This window comes from Macrosteles quadrilineatus, unplaced genomic scaffold (genome assembly GCF_028750875.1).
Source record: "Macrosteles quadrilineatus isolate MER2022 unplaced genomic scaffold, UCM_ALF_1.0 Scaffold_1__1_contigs__length_201487025, whole genome shotgun sequence".
In the NCBI taxonomy this organism is placed as follows: Eukaryota; Metazoa; Arthropoda; class Insecta; order Hemiptera; family Cicadellidae; genus Macrosteles; species Macrosteles quadrilineatus.
This window is the reverse complement of record NW_026542594.1, coordinates 53,159,342-53,181,487: the sequence shown is the minus strand read 5'-3', so window position 1 is coordinate 53,181,487 and position 22,146 is coordinate 53,159,342. Positions and strand designations below refer to the sequence as shown.

General features: G+C 35.3%; 1 protein-coding gene across 3 annotated transcripts in view; it reads right to left on the bottom strand.

Moving 5' to 3' along the window:
- The window catches only part of LOC128983073 (papilin), a 274,271-nt gene that overhangs the window by 55,458 nt on the left and 196,667 nt on the right, over positions 1-22,146 (bottom strand). For all 3 annotated transcript variants that reach the window (XM_054402221.1, XM_054402223.1, XM_054402222.1), the window contains 3 exons: positions 13,778-14,071; positions 7,512-7,682; positions 4,042-4,307 (listed from right to left, as the gene is read on the bottom strand). In XM_054402221.1, coding sequence (XP_054258196.1) covers positions 4,042-4,307; positions 7,512-7,682; positions 13,778-14,071 — 731 coding nt within the window. The remainder of the gene's footprint in view (positions 1-4,041; positions 4,308-7,511; positions 7,683-13,777; positions 14,072-22,146) is intronic.

Here is a 22,146-nt window from a genome sequence, read left to right as displayed (position 1 = left end):
CAGGCGGTGCTGGACAGGTCGATGACGGGTCTGGGCTCCTACAATCTATTGTTGTATATGGTGTTGGCTGGACAGGTGATCTTATGCAGGCTGCTATCCTATCCTCTAATGATTCAGCACTGACATTCACTTCTTCCTTTTTATTAAAGTTGTTATCAATAAAAGACTGGATTCTGTTGTTAAATTCACTATGTGTTAAGCCATTTCTTAGTTGTCTAAGGGACTCTTGGTAGTATGAAACAATAGTTACTCTCGCTCCTGTAGATTCTTGAAAACTTCTGAGGTTACTGAAGAAATGGGGTAGCGCTACTTTATCTCTTACGCATCCGATGGGAGAGCATATAAGATGTTTTAGCCCTTTGGTTTTGAAATCTGTAGTCAAATCTTTAAAAGCTGTTGTGTAGTCAGATATGTCCGGTTTACCAAAATAGTTGGCTTTTGTAACCAAACTGTAAACCGTAGCACAATGCAAAGTGGATTGCACTGCTAGATGTGATGAAATGCAGTGGTGCGATTCTGGTCTGCCAAAGTGTCGCCTAAAGACAACTGCCACTCCTGCTGTCATGTGACGTGGATGGTTAAAATCAGCTGAAATACTGTGTGCGAACCCTACTGATTGGACATGCTGGTAATTTTTAATAACATCAAACATAGGTTTTTCAGTTAGATGGATTTTAAATTGGTTTGAAGCTTTAGTGTCAGTAAAATCTGCAGGGATAGTGTTTGCAAATGCAACCTTATGATTGTTTTTCAGATCATCAATCACCTCCTTTAAGTTGTCTTCAGTCTCAATCAGTCTCAATCAGTTCCTAAATCAATACCTATGTTCCTCCCTTCCCATAGAATTTTATTAATGCAGATAAATCGTCATTAACGGTTTCCACACTTCAGACTGCTCACCTTTACTACTTCCTTCACCACTTCCTACGTCACGGACCTGTTTCCCTCCCTTCCCATAGCATTTTAGGATTGCAGATACCTTAATCTAATCGTCATAAAAAGTTCCCAAACTCCGGACTGCTTGCCTTTATTACTTCCTTCACTACCTCCTACGTTGCGGACCTGTATCACTCCCTTCCCTTACCTTTATTGAAATTCAAATACTGTACCTTAATCTTTCGGTCATAAACAGATCCCACACTCCGAACAACTCGCCTTTACTACTTCCTTCGCCACTTCCTACGTCACGGACCTGTTTCCCTCCCTTTCCATAGCATTTTAGGATTGCAGATACCTTAATCTAATAGTCATAAACAGTTCCCACACTCCTGACAGCTCGCCTTGACTACTTCCTTCACCACTTCCTATGTCGCGGACCTGTTTTCCTCCCTTCCCATAGAATTTTAGGAATGCAGATAAATCGTCATTAACGGTTTCCACACTTCAGACTGCTCACCTTTACTACTTCCTTCACCACTTCCTACGTCACGGACCTGTTTCCCTCCCTTCCCATAGCATTTTAGGATTGCAGATACCTTAATCTAATCGTCATTAACTGTTCCCACACTCCGGACTGCTTGCCTTTACTACTTCCTTCACCACTTCCTACGTCGCAGACCTGTTTCCTTCCCTTCCAATAGCATTTTAGTATTGCAGATACCTTAATATAATCATCATTAATTGTTCTCACACTCCGGACAGCTCCTTTACTATTTCCTTCACCACTTCCTACGTCTCGGACTTCAAGCTAGTGTCGTCATTTGATTATATTTAATATTATCCATGCCGTTTCTGTTCTAATATCTGTGGAATAATTCTATCAGCTATTTCTTTATTTACTGCATTCAAAAGTCAACAGCTGATCATATGTCTTTGTTTATGTGTCAAATACTGCTTCCATAAGGATTGCATTGAAACTTTGAGACCCAGTGGGGCGGATTCCTGAGAGACTTTTTTAACGCCATATAGATGTTGGCACTGACCGATATGGTCTTTATCACCATGCAAAATTTGAAAACGATTGATTCAGCCGTCTAGGAGGAGTTTGCTTAATACGAAATGCATAAGAGTCGACGTATAAGAGCTTCGCTCGCTCTGCTCAATAAGACTAAAGAAAAGGGTTGTGCATGTTTACTAGCGCTACTCAGCAACAAAAACTATTTAATTCATCTCGAACAAATATATTCTTAAAGTGCACTGAGAAGCAGTCTAAAAAAAACTCTGTACTTACCCATATAGTTAAAAAATGCTCTAACTCGCATTGTGAAATTTATAATTCGGCTTATATTTCTCCAACAGATAATTCATCCGCAGAAGAGGTTTATTGTGCTCTTACCGTGTCTAATAACATCAAAACACAGAAACCTTGCCTAAAGGTACCTATCTTCCACCAATACAATGTCAATGCTATTTAAAGGTTCTTCCAAAGGAAGACTACATAATAAGGAAACATAGTAATAATAACTCCGATGCCGTAGGGTATGGGAAATATTTCATCATTGAATGATCAATCATATTTGGTAACAACGCAATTAATATCATTATTGTTTTTATACTTATTACTCTTTAAACAAAAACCAATGCTAAATGCTCAAAATCTATATAATTAATACGCTACATGAAACTTTGTCGGTTAAACTCCTCCGCCATTTCTTAACCGATTTTATCCATTAGCGTCTCATTGGAAAGAGCGTGTCGCGTAGATTTGCAAACTGGCCTTAAATTTTTGAAAAAGCCCCCTTGGGCTCTGCCCCAGTGGCCTTGAAAGTTCCCATGTTATCCTTATGAAGAACATAATTGTTTACATTTTGATCAGCTGTATAATTTAATTGCTGTTATTTATTATCCGATTCAATGAAACGCATTGATATTTATTTACTATTTGAGTTTGTGTAAACATAACCCCCAAGACAGATCGTGTTAGTATGGTTGTATCTTAAACTTCCTGTATTTTATCGTTGTTTTGTGTCGCTATGACGGATCGTGTTAGCATGATTGTAACTTAAATTTTGCATTTATCGTTGTTTTGTGTAGCTATAATTTGTTTATTTGTAGTTTTTTTTCTTCTTTTAAATGCCTCCGACGCGACGACAACGACACATATAGACAGGAGGCGTAATCGTGATAACGACCGCAGCTACAGAACAGTGGCGCGTAATAGGCTTAACTCATCACAGTCAGCACCTGACCCTGGACAATCTCAACTACTGTATTAGGTTACAAATGTGCTAACACTACCCCAAAACGACTTTTTGTTCTCAATTGGCCCTCTATCAATGACCTGTGTTGCCTGTTCAGCGAGACATTTTGAGAAGGAGAAAACCGGCCGGAATGCTTTAGGTTTATCAATAACCAAGTTAAACATGGTCTGAGTTACACACCGGTAATCTTTGAGTAGACTCTTTTAAACTCATTGTAAATATGACTATTATTCGTTTTGAAATAACTCCTGTAATACTTTCCAATTGCTCGAATTCGAGCAACATGTACACTAGTATGTATAATTTCACTCAATTTATCGCAGTTAGATGAATTAGCGTAAGCCTTGAAAGTAACCGTCGATTTCGACGGGTTTCACCTATTAATAATATTCTCTTAAGCGTTCTCTTCCCGTTGCGAAGCACGGGTATGGTGGCTAGTATAATTTAAAAGCAGATGTTTACTTTCACCAACTGTTTTGTAGGTAGGTTTGAATACAGTAATCACAACATTCTGTTTCATTAGTCATGATTTGAAATAGTGCCACACTATTTCCACAGAATACAGCACAGAAAACTATTTTACTTTTGGATGAGTCAAAATATTATAATATATTTATAATATATTTAGATTGGGGCTTATAAGCCCCAATCGCAGCACACCTGAGCACTCAATAACGTTTAAATTCTCCACTATTAACTATGTAAACATAAAAGGGTAACTAATGCCTAAAAAGTTAGCCTATATATAAACACCTAATGAAAAAACAAAAAAACATTGTGTATCCACTGACAATAATTGTCAGTATAGTCAATTATTAATTATCCTGCCACAGGCAGAACAACTACCGTACTATTAATAATGATTAGTTAAAAGGTTTATTCCTCAGGCCAACCTACTCACCTGCTCATTACATGGACCCTTGTCTACAGGCAGGTAGCAAATGTTGTTCCTGGGTGGAGCAGGTGGGGCTGTAGGAGCTGATGTGGGAGGTATAGGCGGAGCTCGGCGACAGCGCTGTTCACACTCAGCCACAGAAGCAAACCTATTGGTGTTCCCTTGACAACCTCCATAGTCAAAGGGGTAGCAGGAGTCTGTTCTTTGGTCGTAATAATACTGAGGTTCAACCCCATCACAGGGGCCCACGACTTGAGGTAGTGAACATAAGTCTGTAAAACAGGCACTGTTTCTGAGAGATTAATTGAAATACCCACGCTGCAGCAAGTCTGCAGACTAGGCAAATTTCCATTTGCCTGATTTGATTTTCAATTAAATCTATTTCAATAACATTAGGTTTAACGAGTATTTAGGTTTGATGCTATAGGGAGGGTATTAAAGTGTGTTATTAGTAAAATATTAATAGCTTAGTATATAAAATAAATAAATTTACCAAACTTGAGATCAAAATGTATTCATAAACGAGGAAACAACAGTAACTCCATAAGAATAACATAGGAATTGTAATTTAAAATTTTTTGAATTTTCTCCGTATCTAATAATTGTACAAAAACACTTCAATGAACAGGCTTGAAGGGTGATAGTCGGGAACAGCTGGATCCATAAAAATACCCAATTTGCCTGGATTGATTTTAAAAGTAGGTTTGATGCTACAGGGAAACTAATTAACTTGTGTTTTTTTATTAAAATATTAATAGCTTATTATAAAATAAATAAATCTTCCAAATTTGATCAAAATATATCCATAAACAAGCCAACTACAACATATTATAACATTCTCCATAAGAATAACATGGGCATTTAAAATTAACAGTTTTTTTTTAATTTTCTCCGTAACCAATCACCGTACAAAAACACTTTGATATACTAAATTATTTGTTTTTTTTAAGTTCTTTAAAAATTATAAATTGAAAATTTATAAATTTTGTGTTGTAAAGGCAAAAAATGAGAAAACCCCATTTTTACCCCATAAAACCCCCCGTTAAACCCTGTTGCCATGGTCCGATCATGCTGGTTCCCGAACTCAATCAAGTTTATCCCGCCTTACACCTTCAAACCAAATTTTATCAAAATCGGACAAAAATTACTCAAGTTATCGTGCGGATGGACACATATATTTATATGTATATCTGTATATAGATATATAAAAATTTGAATGAATGGTGTTTTTGGCCTCTGGGGACATCAAAATGAAAAAGTAAATCGGTCCCGGGTCTTGGTCTTACTATGAGACCTACGGTAATAGCTACTTCCCTATAGGGAAATTCGCTAAAACATAATCCAAAGAAATGCAAACAAAAATGTGAAGACTGGTTACTGACGAAAACATTTTTATACATAGTTTACCTCCAGGAATGATTTATTGACATAAAATGAGGTTACTAACCTGTCGTCAATCAGTCCTATATTGTCGTGGATTTCTATAGTTTTGGGGTCAAAACCCCATTTCAAATCTTTCTCTTCAGTCGCCATATGTCAAACATATCTTCTTGCACTAGCTGTCGTCAAAAATAGTCGCGCGCTTGTACATCATTTTGTAAATATAAATGTTTCTTTATGTGTTTATATGTGAAGTATTTTTGACAACGGCTAGTGCAAGAAGATATGTTTGACATATGACGACTGAAGAGAAAGATTTGAAAATGGGGCTTAAACCCCGAAACTATAGTCATCCACGACAATATAGGACTGATTGACGACAGGTTAGTCACCTCAATTTATGAAAACATTTTTTTCTTTAATTGAATTTTTAAGTGGAAATTGGGAGAGTTGAGTGTTATTTTATTTTTATTATTTACTATTTAGATTTAAGTATTATACTGTATTGACAAATGTTCTGTCATTATTTGATGTAATGGCATTCTGTAAAAAAATTAATAAAATAAATGAACTCACTGCTCCCTCTCCCTCATACACTTGAAATGAACTCTGCCGATACATGATGTCTTATGTCTCTTACATCTAATCTTTCAATCCTAAAAAAATAAAGCTGCTTTTGGTGGTTCAAAACTGGACCCAGATACCCATGATCATTGTCATTATTTAATAAATGGTCCTGGATAAGATACAGCTCAACATAAGATACATCCTACTAATATTATAAATGAGAAAGTTTGGATGTATGGATGTATGGATGTATGGATGTATGTTTGTGACATTTAAGTTTAAATAGGAATTCTGTTAATAGATTATAGAATTCAGCTAGCTTAACTGAGAAAATAAGAGTCTAGGGTCAAATAGATGTATAACAAAAGGTCACAAAACATAAAACTGATATTGCATCATAATGTATCTCAGTGAATATATAATATATTGAAGAGAAAATGTATTAGCCCAAGACTCTAATTTTCTAAGGTAAAAGTACTTTATAACTTTCCGAAATCTCTCTCCTTATATCAGCCACTTAGTTTTATTTTAAGTTTTACTTATTCAGAAAAACATAAAAAAGTAATAAAAGATGATGCCCACGCTATAAAAGTTCTTTTAGCTATTAAATATTTTTTATAATTCATATCCTCCCTGACTAAAATTATCATTGAACAGTAACACGATTTAGATCATAGGTAATCAGGCATTTATAATTTTTTTACAATATAGGTATACAGGGTGGTAATAAAGTCCGAAGACAGTTAAATATTTTAAAAAATAATGTAGATAGAGCTACAATACTTGGTACAAAGTTACAGAGCATAAAACTTTATCTTAACACATATTCGGTGATCCAATAACTCTTCAGGGTGACGGCCACAAGGAATCGGAAGAAAATCTTAAATAGAAGCATATGTCATTATGCACATCAAATAAAAGGTATTTTTTAGTAGAATACAATGCCGCAAACCGCACTTCAAAAGGTTGATCCTGCGCAAAATGGCAGCCGTTCAAAGATTTCTTGAATCTGCCATTTTGAATATTTGAACGACTGCCATATTTTACTCCCAGGCGTTCTTTTGAGCTTGAATTTACGGCATTGTAATCTACTAGTGAAGATCTTTAATTTGATGTGCATATCGACCTATGCTTATGTCAAAAATTTTCTTCCGATTCCTAGGGCTGTGCCCCCTGAGGAGTAAGCATATAATGGCAATGCAAATTAAATGAATCTTTGAACAACTGTCATTCTTGGCTCGGTTGTCCGTTTGAGTTCAAATTTGCGGCATTATATTCTGATAGTAAAGACCTTTAATTTGATGTACATGTCAACCTATGCTTCTATTTAAGATTTCCTTCTGACTCCTTGCGTGACGTCCCCATGATATGACAGAAAATTGATATTTCCTCAAAAAAAGTAGATTTTTAGGTGTGGTGTTGATGTACCAAATCTTATTGGTTTATCTGTTGACATTTGGAAGATATTTAACTGTCTTCGGACTTTATTACCACCCTGTATATGATAAAAGAGCAAATAGAAAAAATACCCTGGACATTTCCACAACGGATTTCACATTCTTGAATGGTAGTGAATCTGTTGCCATTCCCTCCGCAACCGCTGTACAAGAAATGCTTGCACACTCCATCGCGACTGTCATAGAAAAAGTGAAGATTAGATTCTTGGCAGTCACCTGCATCATCACGAAGGAAGCACATATCTGCAACAAATGTGCAAAATTTATTAACCAAAAAATACAATTAAAATACAAAATTGGCTTTTGGCACTTTGCGTTGACATTTTACTTAAAACTGTGAAAGTATATCATTATTATCAGTCTATCAAGAAGACATTATCCAGCCCAAAACTCTCATACACATGAGCTGCACAAGAGTCTTAATAATAACTATTAACTGTTTGCCCGTTCTACGTATGGGAATCTTGTAGTAAGTTGAAACCTTATATTCAGAACAGTTGTTGGTTTGCAAATTTAGTGTGCATTTTTCCAGATATGCTGGCAAAACTATTACTGTATATGAATACATATAAACCTTTGCAAATGCAATATCTGACAGTTTAAAAGCCAAAGCGAATGCTTCGCAATTAAATGTCACCCCATCGTGTTAGTCCATATTTTATATCTAATGATAAAAGGAATTGCTTTATAGATCTACTAGCTGTACCCGCGGGCTTTGCCCCGTTTAACTTCACAAGTGAGCTCGTTCGCATGGCTCAATCACGTCCTGGTTGAAGTTCGTTCGCTACGCTCACTCACCTTTAAGTTGGAGCTCGTTCGCTCCGCTCACTTGCCTTCGGGTTAGCTCGTTCGCTACGCTAACTCGCTTCCAGGTTGAAGTTCGTTCGCTACGCTCACTCACCTTTTGGTTGCAAATTGGCTGTAGTCATAAATTAAAAAAATAATAGTGCTGCACCCTGTTGGTAATCCTTGTAACTTTAACATCATAGAACAGAACCAACTTGTTCAATTGAAACAGCTGTTAAGGAATTCCTTTTAAATATGAAAAATCATAAGGTTAACATGGGAAACTCCAGAGCCACTGGGGCGGAGCTCGAAAGCCCGATCAGAATAAAAACTACTTAGTTTTTCTATTTAATGCCCAAAGAATCGGTGTACCAAATTTCAGCCTCCTAGGTAAATGGGAAGTGGGAGAATTAGTGATGAGTGAGTGAGTGAGTGAGTGAGTCAGTCAGTCAGTGAGGGCTTTGCCTTTTATATATTTAGATGAGGCATAGCCCTAAGATAGGCCTGTAATTGAAAGTTACTTTTCACACTGGTTAAAAGTAGTTCAAATACTATCTCAACCTCACTATTGCACACTTTATTCGGGTTGAAATTTTCATTAACAAAGGTGCTTTACCAACAGACATACACACACAAATACAGAATTAAATTAGGGGATTTGCTACGCTTTAACCAAACTCAATTACAAACAAAATAATTATTTTAAAGTTTTGATAGTGTCATTACATCAAATTTTATGATAATCGTTTTAGGCCTAATCAAACTGTAAAATTTGTGTAAATCTGTTGGCAAATATATAAATAAGTAAATAAATACTCAGTCCACAAAACATTTTATACGTTAACAACGTCAAGCTTTAAAAATTCATGATGGTTCACTAAAAAAAATCCTTCACTAATGTTTTATCATTTTAGCATAAACTAACATTTTGGAGTCCAGACAAAAAACGCAAAAATTATACAGTAAAAGCCATCAATTAAATTTAATAAGAAATAAAGTGCAGCACTAACGATAACTATAGTGCTGTAAATACAGTAGTGATGTGTTTGTACAACAAATTATTCTTACTGCTACCACCGGTTCTAAGGAAAAGTAGCAGTTTACCAAAAACCAACGTTTACATTTAAGAAAAGAACGTAAGTGGTGGGTACTTACGACCGATTCAAACTGTCCTTCTAAACCAACTGTATTATAGGTGTTAATCCGTTGGCAAATATATAAATAAATAAATACACACAGGCCACAAAAACACGTAACATGTAACGTTAACAACGTAAAACTTTAAAAACTCACTATGGTTTGCGAAACAAAACTTTCACTTGATGTGGTGCAGTACCAAAATTTTTAATCCCTAAGTTTAAGTTTTTTTTTAGTTTTCAAAAATCAAAGTTATTTCCCATTAATATAATTATTTGTAAGCAACTTTTAATGTTAACATATTAATGACAGTTTGAAGAAACCACCTTTATCCAAACAAAGGTTTCTTATTTAAAAGATTATGTAATCTCTAAACGATAATCGGTAAATATATCTAGCAAACATTCGGAGGAAATGTGACAAAAACGCACTTATCTGGGGTTTTGGACGTTTGTAGTTTACTTCTTGTACTTAAAAGTACCGATAATGTTGTCTAAATGTAAGTAAGTAGAAACGAAAAGTGACACATTGGAAAAGCGTGTTTAGCTACATCTGTAAGTTAAACCTCTGTTACAATCAAAGCGAAATCAGAAAGATCTTCCAAGATCGCAGCAACATCCACGATCACCCACTGCAGTTGTGATTTTTTAGTTTGCACTTTACACAACTGTCCTTGAAGCGCCGTCAATTAGTGGAAACCTTTTTTGTAAGCTATTGGTGACGATGATTAAAAAAATATAAGTTTCCTAGCACTAATACAAACACTGATTCACGGTATTTTCCCCGGTTATTAAAACTCAAGAACAATTGTTGCACTTGCGATTAATTAAGCCGGTTAAGTAAGGCACAACGTTTTTAATCTCACTTGTTGAATGTGCTAACAAAACTTGATCGGAAATGGTTGCGGTATTTGTAAACAACTTTTAATGTAAACATATCAGTGACAGCTAGAAGTGAGAAATGATCCAAACAGCTGATCGTTATTTCATAAAATGTAATTAACATTGGGAGAAAATTTGACAAAAATCGAACAAAGTTGGGTTTTTGATGGTTTGTTATTTTGTTTTCAAAGAAGCGAGGCCATGTTTTTATAGCCAAAGACACTCTCACCAATCAAGTAAATACAGAAAAATGATTAGAACCTTGATCGGTACTCTAGTTTTCTAGGAGTAGGCCGCGTAAAATGACATTCTAGCGTCACAGACGGAATGACAGAATGGACAAACAGACAAACAGACAAACAGACAGACAGACAGAAATTGAGATAAGACTCGATTCGGCTTTCTTAGGCTATGAAACGTAAAAATAACCAAAAACTGCATGATTCTTATTTATATAGATTAAGACTTAAAATTATAATATACTAGAGGTCGTCCAAAAATATGTAATGTACAGACTTCTCCATTTTTACCCCAAACTATAACTAAAACATGTGATTGGAATTTCTTCAATTTGTTTTGATCTTCTGTTTATATTTCGTTGTTATTTTGTCACTAGCATGGCAACCCATAAGACCCATGTTAATTATTTAAATTAATTTTTTGTGCTTATTTTTTAGCCTACTAAATAAATGTATTCTGCACATCTACAGGAAAATATCTTTCTAACAGTAAGCATAGATTTTCCCTGCGATGCACACGAGCTGAGAAAAAAGCTTTTAAAGAAACATGCTTACGTATTAATATATGGATATTATCTATATATATGTGTAATACGCTAAGCCATATATATAATTTTTGTGAACAGAAATCCTCCCTCATTTTTAGAGCGATTTTGATGATTAAGGTGTCCAAAAATGGCCCTGATCTGTAGTTTTGCAAAGAAGTTTTCATTTTTTGAAATCATTATTAGTTTGGGCAGGATCTCCCATCAAATTTGGGGTTTCTCCCATAAGGTTAACATGGGGAATCTATATTTTTAATTGGAAAAATTCTCCCCACTAATTTGAGGGAACGGATGTGCGTAGAACCTTGGTAGTGGTATCTAAAGAAAGGCTTTAGTCTGTACAGGAGCCAACAAAAGAAAAACAAAGTAAATTCCCTCGGGGCTCTGCCCCAGTGACCTTTAAAGTTCCCTCCCCAGATTTGTTTACATTATGGCCATATGGATGGATAATTTGTCACTACTTTTTAATGAAACAGCTGTTAATATTTAAATTGTATTTTTAACAACACACATTAGGGAGTTGAATTAGGCAGAAAGAAGTATTTGCAATGCTATTTTCTCATTTTAAAATGGATTTTTCCTACAGTTACCTAACAATGTACATGTTCTATCACTGATTTGAGAAAGCAAAGTGGCCAATTCGCTCATCAGTGAGACAATGTTAACATAGCGATGTTGTTAACATTGTCTCACTCTAATTACTTTGTCTCACTCCAGATTTGCATCGTGAAGGCACGAAATAGTGAGCGTGTAACATGCAGACAAGGTCGTATGCGCGCGAAATACGTTGGCAGCACTGGCTGTAAATCAGCTCGTCAGCTGTTGTACTGTTGTATCACTAAATGTCATATTAAAAGTTCATTTCTGTGTTAAAATATGTTACGTTTCTTTACCAATTTATTTGTTCTATGGTATCTGTAGGAAAAATATAATGTGCAACTCGAGTGCAAAGTGCAATTGCTCACTGTTGTGCAAATAACTATTCTTTCTGCACCATGTCATGTTTTGCAATATAATGTTCCATTACGAAATCAGTGGCGATCCATCACTAATACTATAATAAAATTGAGGTGGTGTCTGTTTGTCTGTGCTGCTGCCACGACTAAAATACTATAAACCGATACAGCCAAAATTAAACACACCGATATTCCACATATCTAGGAATCTCATAGGCCTATTCACGTCCCTGAGTTCCTCTCGGGCTACGCCCCTTGGATGTCCAAAGTTTTGAAGTGAGGTTTTCAAAAGTAAACATTAATATATGGTCTCCCTGAGAAAATTCACAACCTTTTGTTTACCTTTGTGTTGACATTTCAATGTAAACAATCAGAACTGTTGAATGCTTATTTGACAATTTCAGACAGCTGATCCAAACAAATAAAATAAAATATTTTACACAATCTATAAGTTAGTATAAAAGAGGATGTTTGTATATATATATATATATTTGGCAGTGAAAACTCAGACACCGCTGAACCGATTGCCATGAAACTTGGTACATACGTGTAGAATTTCATGGAATAGGTTTATACACCATCAATTTCGTGATCCGTCCAATCGGCTCCGCCCCAGTGGCTCTGGAGTTTCCCATGTTAACCTTATGAGAAATGGAATTAATGAATCTTAACAGCTGTTTCAATTAAACAAGTTGGTTCTGTTCTATGATGTTCAATACCTAGGAGGCTGAAATTTGGTACACCGATTCTTTGGGCATTAAATAGGAAAACTAAGTAGTTTTTATTCTGATCGGGCTTTCGAGCTCCGCCCCAGTGGCTCTGGAGTTTCCCATGTTAACCTTATGATTTTTCATATTTAAAAGGAATTTCTTAACAGCTGTTTCAATTGAACAAGTTGGTTCTGTTCTGTGATGTTCAATAGCATTAAAGTTACAAGGATTACCAACAGGGTGCAGCACTATTATTTCTTTTACATTTATGACAGCAGCTAATTTGCAATCAAAAGGTGAGTGAGCGTAGCGAACGAACTTCAACCTGGAGGCGAGTTAGCGTAGTGAACGAGCTAACCTGAAGGCAAGTGAGCGTAGCGAACGAGCTAACCTGAGGGCAAGTGAGCACAGCGAACGAGCTCCAACCTAAAGGTGAGTGAGCGTAGCGAACGAGCTCCAACCTAGAGGTGAGTAAGCGTAGCGAACAAACTTAACCAGGACGTAATTGAGCCATGCGAACGAGATCATCTTGAAAATTAAGAAGTTAAACGGGGCAAAGCCCGAGGGTTACAGCTAGTTATTTCTAAAACTATGTCATTGATTATGAAATTAAAGAAAGATTCTATAACCGTAAGTTATGACAATTATGTTATTGATACATTTCAATGTTAAGAGTAAGACAATTCAATGTAGGTCATATGTTTTTGTATACATTTTGTGGCTCTTTGGTTTATTAATTCGAACTACTTAAAAGTGTTTTGGATTAGGCGGTATAGTGCATCTTCCCATTGCAAAGCACGGGTTCAGAAGCTAGTATAATATAATAATTAAAGACTCTTGACAAATTAAGTAATTATTACTTAACTAGTTATTGTTAAACATAAAGTTAATTATAAAATAAATAGTTTATTAATTTGTGGACATAATTTTCAGCAGAGATGTTATCATCCTTTTCTGATTTTATAAGAGAATTCCAAAACAATTTTTTTCATTGTACTGTGTTATTTTGTAGTTCATAACTAACATTTATTTTACTCAAGAGTATCCCTAACAATCATTGGGAAAACATGACTGGTCTTATCACCTGTCGTGAACGGTTGGGATGGCTGTGGCTGGCGTTCTGCAGGTTCTTCTACCTCATATGGTGGAACAACAGGTGGCTCATAATCTTGCTCAGGAGGTGGTGGTGGAGGTGGAGGTACGTAACCTCGGTCACACGTCTGCTGACACTCCTCCTGGGTCTGGAAGTTGTTGTGGTTACCGCCGCAACCTCCGTAGTAGAACTGACGACATTGTGCCTCTAGCGAGTCATAGTACCATCGTGCTGTATAGTTGTGGCAATCTCCTACCAGAGCAGGCAGTATGCACGTGTGTTGTTCTGCAATAACATACATCTATTATAGCCTCAAAAAATAAGTATATTTTCATTTTTCTAGAATATCTTACTACGAGAGTAGTCTGTAAATTTAAATTTCCAATGAGCTCTAGTTACTGCTGAGCAAACTAGTTTAAGAATGACATGTTCTATATCTCTTCCACTATTATGCTAGCCTATGCAACGATTTTTCTCCTCGTAGTATCCCATAATGACCCAAGGAATGATCGCTCTCCAGCCAAGTATCGGGTTAGCTTGCCGTTTGGCAGATGTATAAGGAGATAAAATGTTAAGACTTGTGCATAAGTAGCCTATGTATAAGTTGTTCAAGGAGGTTGGTGAAGGCTGTACACATTTGCACGACGAGGCCAGTAATGGGTGTTTATTGTTTAACTCCATTTCCATTGAGACAGTGTAGAGGGAACTTTGCTTGTGGATTGGCATGTTTAGACTACCTGGGTCTACCATGACCAATGCAAATTTCCTTAACATTGGGTACTCTAAAAAGAAACTGACCACAGCCACTATACAGGGTGAACAACTTAACTGTTCCACCATTGGTATCTCAGAAACTATTAGATTTAGAGAGAACATTAAATTGGGAACTTCAACTAGTTTTTAATGATATTAAAAAATATGAATTCCAATGTTTCAAAAATGGCCGTCATTTTCCAATATGGCGGCTAACTTTGAAATTTCTTACGGAACACCCTATAAAAAAAAAATTCTTACGGAGATCTGTCAAAATGGTTTAAAGTAAACGGTTTAAAAATGAACCACATTAAAACACAAATAGTAAAATTTCAAACTGCACAGTGTAGGGACGATCTTGAAGGCTTTGTTTATTTTGATAATGAAAAAATAAATCTTAGCAACACAGCTAAATTTTTAGGAATTGATGTAGATAGTTTATTGAATTGGAAGAATCACATTCATAACACCTCTAAAAAGTTAAATTCAGTATGTTTTCAAATGTTGGTCTTAAGAAATGTTGTTGATTTAAACACTATAGACTAATGATTTATCACGCTTTATTTTTGTCAATTTTACAGTTGTTGTGCCCTTAAATATATTAAATTAAAACCCATTTTGTTAGAGCCACTTCTTTCATTGTATTTTTAATAACAAAAACCAAAACTTAAAGTAAACATGAAACAATAATATATCAAACCAGATGACAAGCAAATAAACAAACTATGTAGACCTCAGGACATCTCCCTCTGAAAGTTCTTCTATGAACCTCTTAGCAGGTTTAACAATTCTGGTAGGTCTGTGTATGGTTGAAGAATGATTATGTAGGTTGGATCTTGGTGTATGTGTCTGTCTTGGAGGAAGTGTCTGTGTATGGGGGTTTTCTTTATCAGGATTTTCTCTTTCTCCAGAGGAGAACATAGGGAATAAGAATTTTGAATTCCTGATATATCTTCCTCCCCTTTTTGTTTCAACATTATATTTCCTGTTCTCTAACTTCTCCTTGATTACCCCTTCTTCTCTTCGGTCCAATACCCAAACTTTAGCGTTTTCTGGGTAATCCTTGACCTGGGTCACTCTATGTCTTTTATTGAACTGTTGTTCCTGTTTCCTCTTTTCTTCCATTTGTCTAAGTCTATATCTATTGTGATTTGGAGTGGCTGGAAGTAGAGTTGCTTTATTCACTGGTAGATTTGTTCTTAAAATCCGTCCCATTAATAGTTGTGATGGGCTATAACCACATTCCTTTGGCGTCGTATTGTATGCCAATAAGCCCAGATGTCTATCCTTACACTTCTTTAATATGTTTTTGAAGATTTTCACACCACTTTCAGCTTGACCATTGCACTGATGATGGTATGGTGAACTAGTTTCCACTGTGAAGTCGTATTCTGATTTGAATAGTTCCCATTCTTCTGATAGAAATTGCACACCTGAGTCTGATCTAATTGACTCGGGGATGCCATGCTTTTCAAACGATGTCTTCATTGATTTAATCAATATTGCCGTTGAACAGTTAGATACCTTATATACATCGATGTATTTGGAATAATAATCCATGAGAATTATGTATTTATCATTGTTGAATTCACAAAAATCTACTCCGATTTTCTGCCAGGGTCTTTCAGGAACCTCTGTAGGAATCATAGGATGGCGAGGAGGCACTCTGTCAGCAATGCATTGCGGGCAATAGGTTACTTTTTGTTCGATGTGATGATTCATTTTGGGCCACCATACTGACATTTTAGCCCTTTCTTTACATCTTTTAATACCTTGATGACCTTGATGAATATTATCTAACATTTCTTTTCTCAAGGATGGAGGAATCACTATTTGATTATTTCTCATAAGTATATCTTCATTGATCGACAATTCTGCTTGATGATCCCAGTATTCTTTTAATCTTTCATTTAATAGGTTCTTATTTTTAGGCCATCCTTGAATTGTAATATCTAACAATTCCTGTAATTCTTCTCTTTGATTTTTTATTATTACATCTAATTTATTAGATGATACTGGGATTGATTGAACTACTGTTCTTACACATGCTTCTGCTTCTTCTGCAAGTTTCTCAATATCTTCCTCTTCAGTTTTGTTGATTGGCGCTCTTGATAACGTGTCGGCAGTAGTTAATTGTTTTCCTGGTACCCACAATATGTCGTACGAATATCTCATTAATCTCATTTTAAATCTCTGAACTCTTAGCGGCAGTTCATCCAAACCCTTACTACTTAAAAGAGGAATCAGAGGTTTATGATCAGTTTGAATTTGAAACTTCAATCCTGTTATAAAATTTTTGAAACGTTCACATGCCCATACTATTGCATAAGCCTCCTTTTCAATTTGTGCATATTTCTGTTGAGTCGGTGTTAAGCTCTTTGATGCGTAGGCCACAGGTTTTAAATGTCCTTGATGTTCTTGCAAAAGTGTTGCACCCAAACCATAAGCTGATGAATCGGCCGATATTATAGTTCTCCTTTTCAAATTGAATGGTATTAAGGCAGGAGTTGTTTGTAAACTCTTTAAGGCTGTTTTAAATGATTGTTCTTGACTAGGACCCCAAACAAAAGCCCTATATTTTTTTAGCAGTTCCCTCAGTGGTTGAACGATATCAGCAAGGTTTTCTATGAATTTTCCGACATGATTCAACATCCCTAGAAATCTCCTAACACTTCCCACATCACTGGGTGTGGGGAAATCGATTATTGCTTGTAAGTGTTTGGGATCTGCTTGAATCATACCAGAAGAAATAATGTGACCTAAGAATGAAATCTTTGTTTTTCCTATTTCACACTTGTCATTTAAGGTAACTCCTTCTTTTTCCAATTCTTGTAACACTTGGTCTAGTCTGCTGTCATGCTCGGGTTTACTTTCTCCGGTAATTAAAATATCATCCATATAACACAAAATTCCTGGGATGTCTCCAATAATACTTTTCATCCTGTTACAAAATATTTCCGGGGCTGTTGAAATTCCGAAGGGAAGTCTTTTAAAACAAAATCTACCAAATGGTGTTATAAATGTTGTCAATTTTGAGGAACCCTCATCTAGCGGTATTTGCCAAAACCCCGAATTAGCATCTAATTTTGAATACCATTTGGAATTCCCTAGACATCCAAGTAAGTCCTCAACAGTATTAAAAACGTTATTTTCTCTCTGTAAATGGTTGTTTAAAGCTGAAGGATCAATGCATATTCTTACACTGCCATTAGGTTTAGGTCTTACCACCATTGGATGACACCACTCCGTAGGTCCGCAAACTTCTTCAATGATTCCCGCTTCAACCATTCTTTTAAGTTCATTTTTCACTTTTTATCTTAATGGAATAGGTATGTTTCTAGGAGTTTTTAACTCCATCGGTACCGCATTTTGTTTCAGTTTAAGTTGAGCTCCTTTCTTCATCTTACCAATCCCATTAAATAAACTTGGATATTTATTCTTGATCTTATGTAGGTCTGTGTTGATATTCTGGTTGCTACAATATTCACTTGACTGAATGTCATTTTTAACTCCTCTGATGACCCTTAAGAACCCTAGGGCTGAGATGCATGGTTTCCCAATCAATGCTTCCTCTTGACCATTGATCACATATATTGTTTGACGAGTTGTTTTGTTCTTATACTGAATTACACCTTCAAATTTACCTAAAACTGTTAAATACTTCCCCCCAGGTGTTTTTAAAACAACGTTTGATTTAGTCAATAATTTGTTTATAGCCATTCTTGGAGGCACAATCGTCACGTCGGCTCCACTGTCAATCTTGAAATGTTCCAATTTCCCATCAAGTTTTACATCAATTTCAAATTCATTCTGTTTATTGTAGTTCCTTGTTGTCGCTCTTATTTTCTTAACTTCAGCTCTGTTAATGTAATACCCGTCCTCGCTTCTATTATCCTGTTCCAATCTGTTCTCGGTATTTTCCTGAATTTGATTCAGGGTTGGGTTTCTGTATTTATTGTTCTGATTTCTGTATTTATTATTCTGTCTCTTTTTACAACATCGGCTGAAGTGTCCTTGCAATCCACAGTAGTAGCATTCAATATTCTGAGCAGGACATTCCTTCTTAGGATGCCTCTGTCCTCCACAGTAAAAACAATTAGAAGTATATTGTCTTATGTTTTGTTTCAAGTTCGGATGTTTTTTCACTTGGTCTATTTCTGCAAATTCTTGTTCTCTTGATCTGTTAACAGTAATTTGTTGGTTCTTTATAATTTCACTTTGTTTCAATCTATTTATTGTTTCATGCAAGGTTAGGTCAGCCATCAGTTGAAGTTCCTTAGATAACTTTGAATCTGTTATTCCAACAATGAGTTTATCCCTAATAAGGCTGTCTTTCATGTCTTTGTAATCACATGAAGAGGCTAATTGATGTACATCTGTTATAAAATCGGATATCGGTTCATTTTGCTTTTGTACTCGTTGATTGAATTTCGCTCTCTCATAGGTCAAATTCACCCTTGGTGTAAAATACTTATTAAGTTTTTCCACCACTTTATCATAAGTCTTTTCATCTTCTTCTGTTACTCCTGCTGCTATTAATACATTTTCTGCATTATCACCCATGGATATTATAAGGAAATTTACTTGCTTTTCTCCATCTATTTGATCTAAATTGGTAGCATTTCTGTACCTATTGAACTTTTTTAACCATGGGCCCCAATCTTCTGGTTTAAAGGAGTATTTATCAATGAAGCCCAATGTTGCTGAATGTTGTGTCATTTTAGATGTTTGTCTTCTTACTGTTATATCTGAGTTTTCTGAGTCTGACATTGTAATGCAGCATATATATTAGACACCCTGTTACTCAATTTATTGGGTCTTTACCGCTGCCACCATGTTGTGCCCTTAAATATATTAAATTAAAACCCATTTTGTTAGAGCCACTTCTTTCATTGTATTTTTAATAACAAAAACCAAAACTTAAAGTAAACATGAAACAATAATATATCAAACCAGATGACAAGCAAATAAACAAACTATGTAGACCTCAGGACAACAGTATGAAATAGAGCTTTGGGGCGTCACATCTGATTCGTATCAACTTTTTAAACTTCAAAAAAGAATACTTAGAATTATGACTTTTAAACCCGTAAAACATTCTTGCAAACAACTTTTTAAAGAACTAAAGATTCTAACCATCCCTAATTTGTATATTCTTAAATGTTTATTGTATGTGAAATAAAATTTTGAAAAACTCCACAGTGAAAATAATCGGCACAATTATAACACTAGATTTCATACAGATTTTCAATATCCTATACACAGATTAAATCTTGTGGAAAGGACTCCTTCTTATATGGGTAAAAGATTTTTTAACAATTTGCCTGGGTACTACAAATCTATAATAGGATTAGTATCTTTGAAACAAAAAATTTTTGAATTTTTGTTGGAAAAGAATTATTATAGTATTGATCAGTTTCTCGAAGACAAATCAACGTGAATTGTTTGTTATGTTACCTACTATGTATTTTTTTTTTTTTTGCCAATATAAGCTAGTTTATTTTAGTATAGTTTGACAATGTCACCTGTTTTGTCTGGCTGTGCCAGAGCATAAAAAAAACGTTTTGTGACAATAAAGATGACTTTGACTTTGACTTTATATTTTATCATGTTTTCTGATAGGAAATGCAATTTAAAACTTTTTTATTCTCAACATTTTTTCGATAAACCTACTCGTTTATGAGTTACAGCCTATGGAAAAATTACTTCCGGTGTAAATTTTACATCATGTAGCTCCTAAACTAAGAAGCTCCTAAAAAGACCATAAAGTTCGTTAAAACTATTAATTAATTATTTAAAAAATGGCGGCAAACTTGAAAAGTGGAAAACTGTGTATTTTATGGTCTTTATGGAATGTGGATGCAATTTTAAGACTTATTTGACTTATTTCGCATTTCCGCTATAAACCTACTTGTTTAGCAGCTATATGATGTAAAATGTACACCGGAAGTCATTTTTCCATAGGCTGTAACTCCTAAACGAGTGGGTTTATAAAAAAAAATTTCAAGAATAAAATAGCTATTTACATTACAAGTGTAGTAAGAGCGTTTTTACATCACGCAGGTGAATGTTGTGCAACGAGCGGAAGCGAGTTGCATAATTCACACACGCTCTTGCGCAACGTGTAATGTACAAGATTTTACCTGACCCGACAATATACATGGGTTTAGGTACAATATTTTTCATTATCCATTTCACTCATCGTCTAACAGTAACGTTCTTTTACAAACACAAGCTAGGTTAGGAAAATACTTTAAAGCATAACAATAACATTCAAGCGCACAGCTGATTTCTAGCGTTGAACGTCGATGCCTCCATAGAGGTATATTTTTTTAAGTTAAGCACTCAATGTTATTTAAATGGGTTTCATTACATCACCAAGTGAGTTTTTTTCAACTTTACATCACTTGAGAAGTAAGGAAGTTGTATACATCACGCTTGGGATAGGGAAGTTTAACATGGCGGGTTAGGTAAAAGTTTTTAATTGCATTTTCTATCGGAAAACATGATAAAATATAGGGTGTTCCGTAAGAAATTTCAAAGTTAGCCGCCATATTGGAAAATGACGGCCATTTTTGAAACATTGGAATTCATTTTTTTTAATATCATTAAAAACTAGTTGAAGTTACCAATTTAATGTTCTCTCTAAATCTAATAGTTTCTGAGATACCAATGGTGGAACAGTTAAGTTGTTCACCCTATATACCATACCATTATCCAAATAGTTACAGCCACCTTCTTACTCCCTCCTCCACATTTACACAAATGTTTAATATCCAAACACTTTTCTCAATTAATTCATCAACATCAACTGGCAAAGAACATTAAAAGGGATTGAACCCTTGGACCACAGAAACTATAATCACAGAACGTGATTCATACTTGGTCTATTTGCTCTTATATTGTTATCGGCTACTACAACAAAATTAATCACTGCATATGGGGGGAGACTAGCTGGATTAGTTGTGAAGAAGTGAGTACACAGCCACAATGATTTGAACTAACACTTTTTAATACTATTTCTAGTACGTTTTCTTTGAAATAGCGACCATACAAAGGTTGAGAATAGCTGAGGTTGTCCAGTTCATTTTTAACTGCGAGGGAAGTGGTTAGGTTAACAAGCTCAAATTTTCCAATGTCCCTAAAAAATTATTGAAAATCTTGTTTTCAAAAAGGAGCAAATTTGTACAGGCCATTAGGCTATTATAAGTTATGCTATAGATTTATCAGGAAATTTAACTGGCACCTGAGGTAGGATTCAAATCAATGATCTACAGCTGTTATCTTCCTGGAAATCAAATCAAATCCAAAGACAACTCCACCACCAATTAGATTCACCAGTTAGGTAATCGCTCCAACAATGCTAGTGAAGTGAAGGTATGTTTTCATAAAAATATGTATGTCTTTATCTCAGAAATTGGTGATCTGGTGTACATCGATATCTGGGTATATTGGGTAACCAACAATTAAAACAGCTGATTATTTTAGCTAACTAGCAGTGATCTTCCCCTCTGGCTTAAGATATTAATTGAATGAGTAACCCCCCTTATTTATATGAACTGATTTTCTTAAATTTGGAATCTTTAGAATTGTAAGAAAATTGTCTA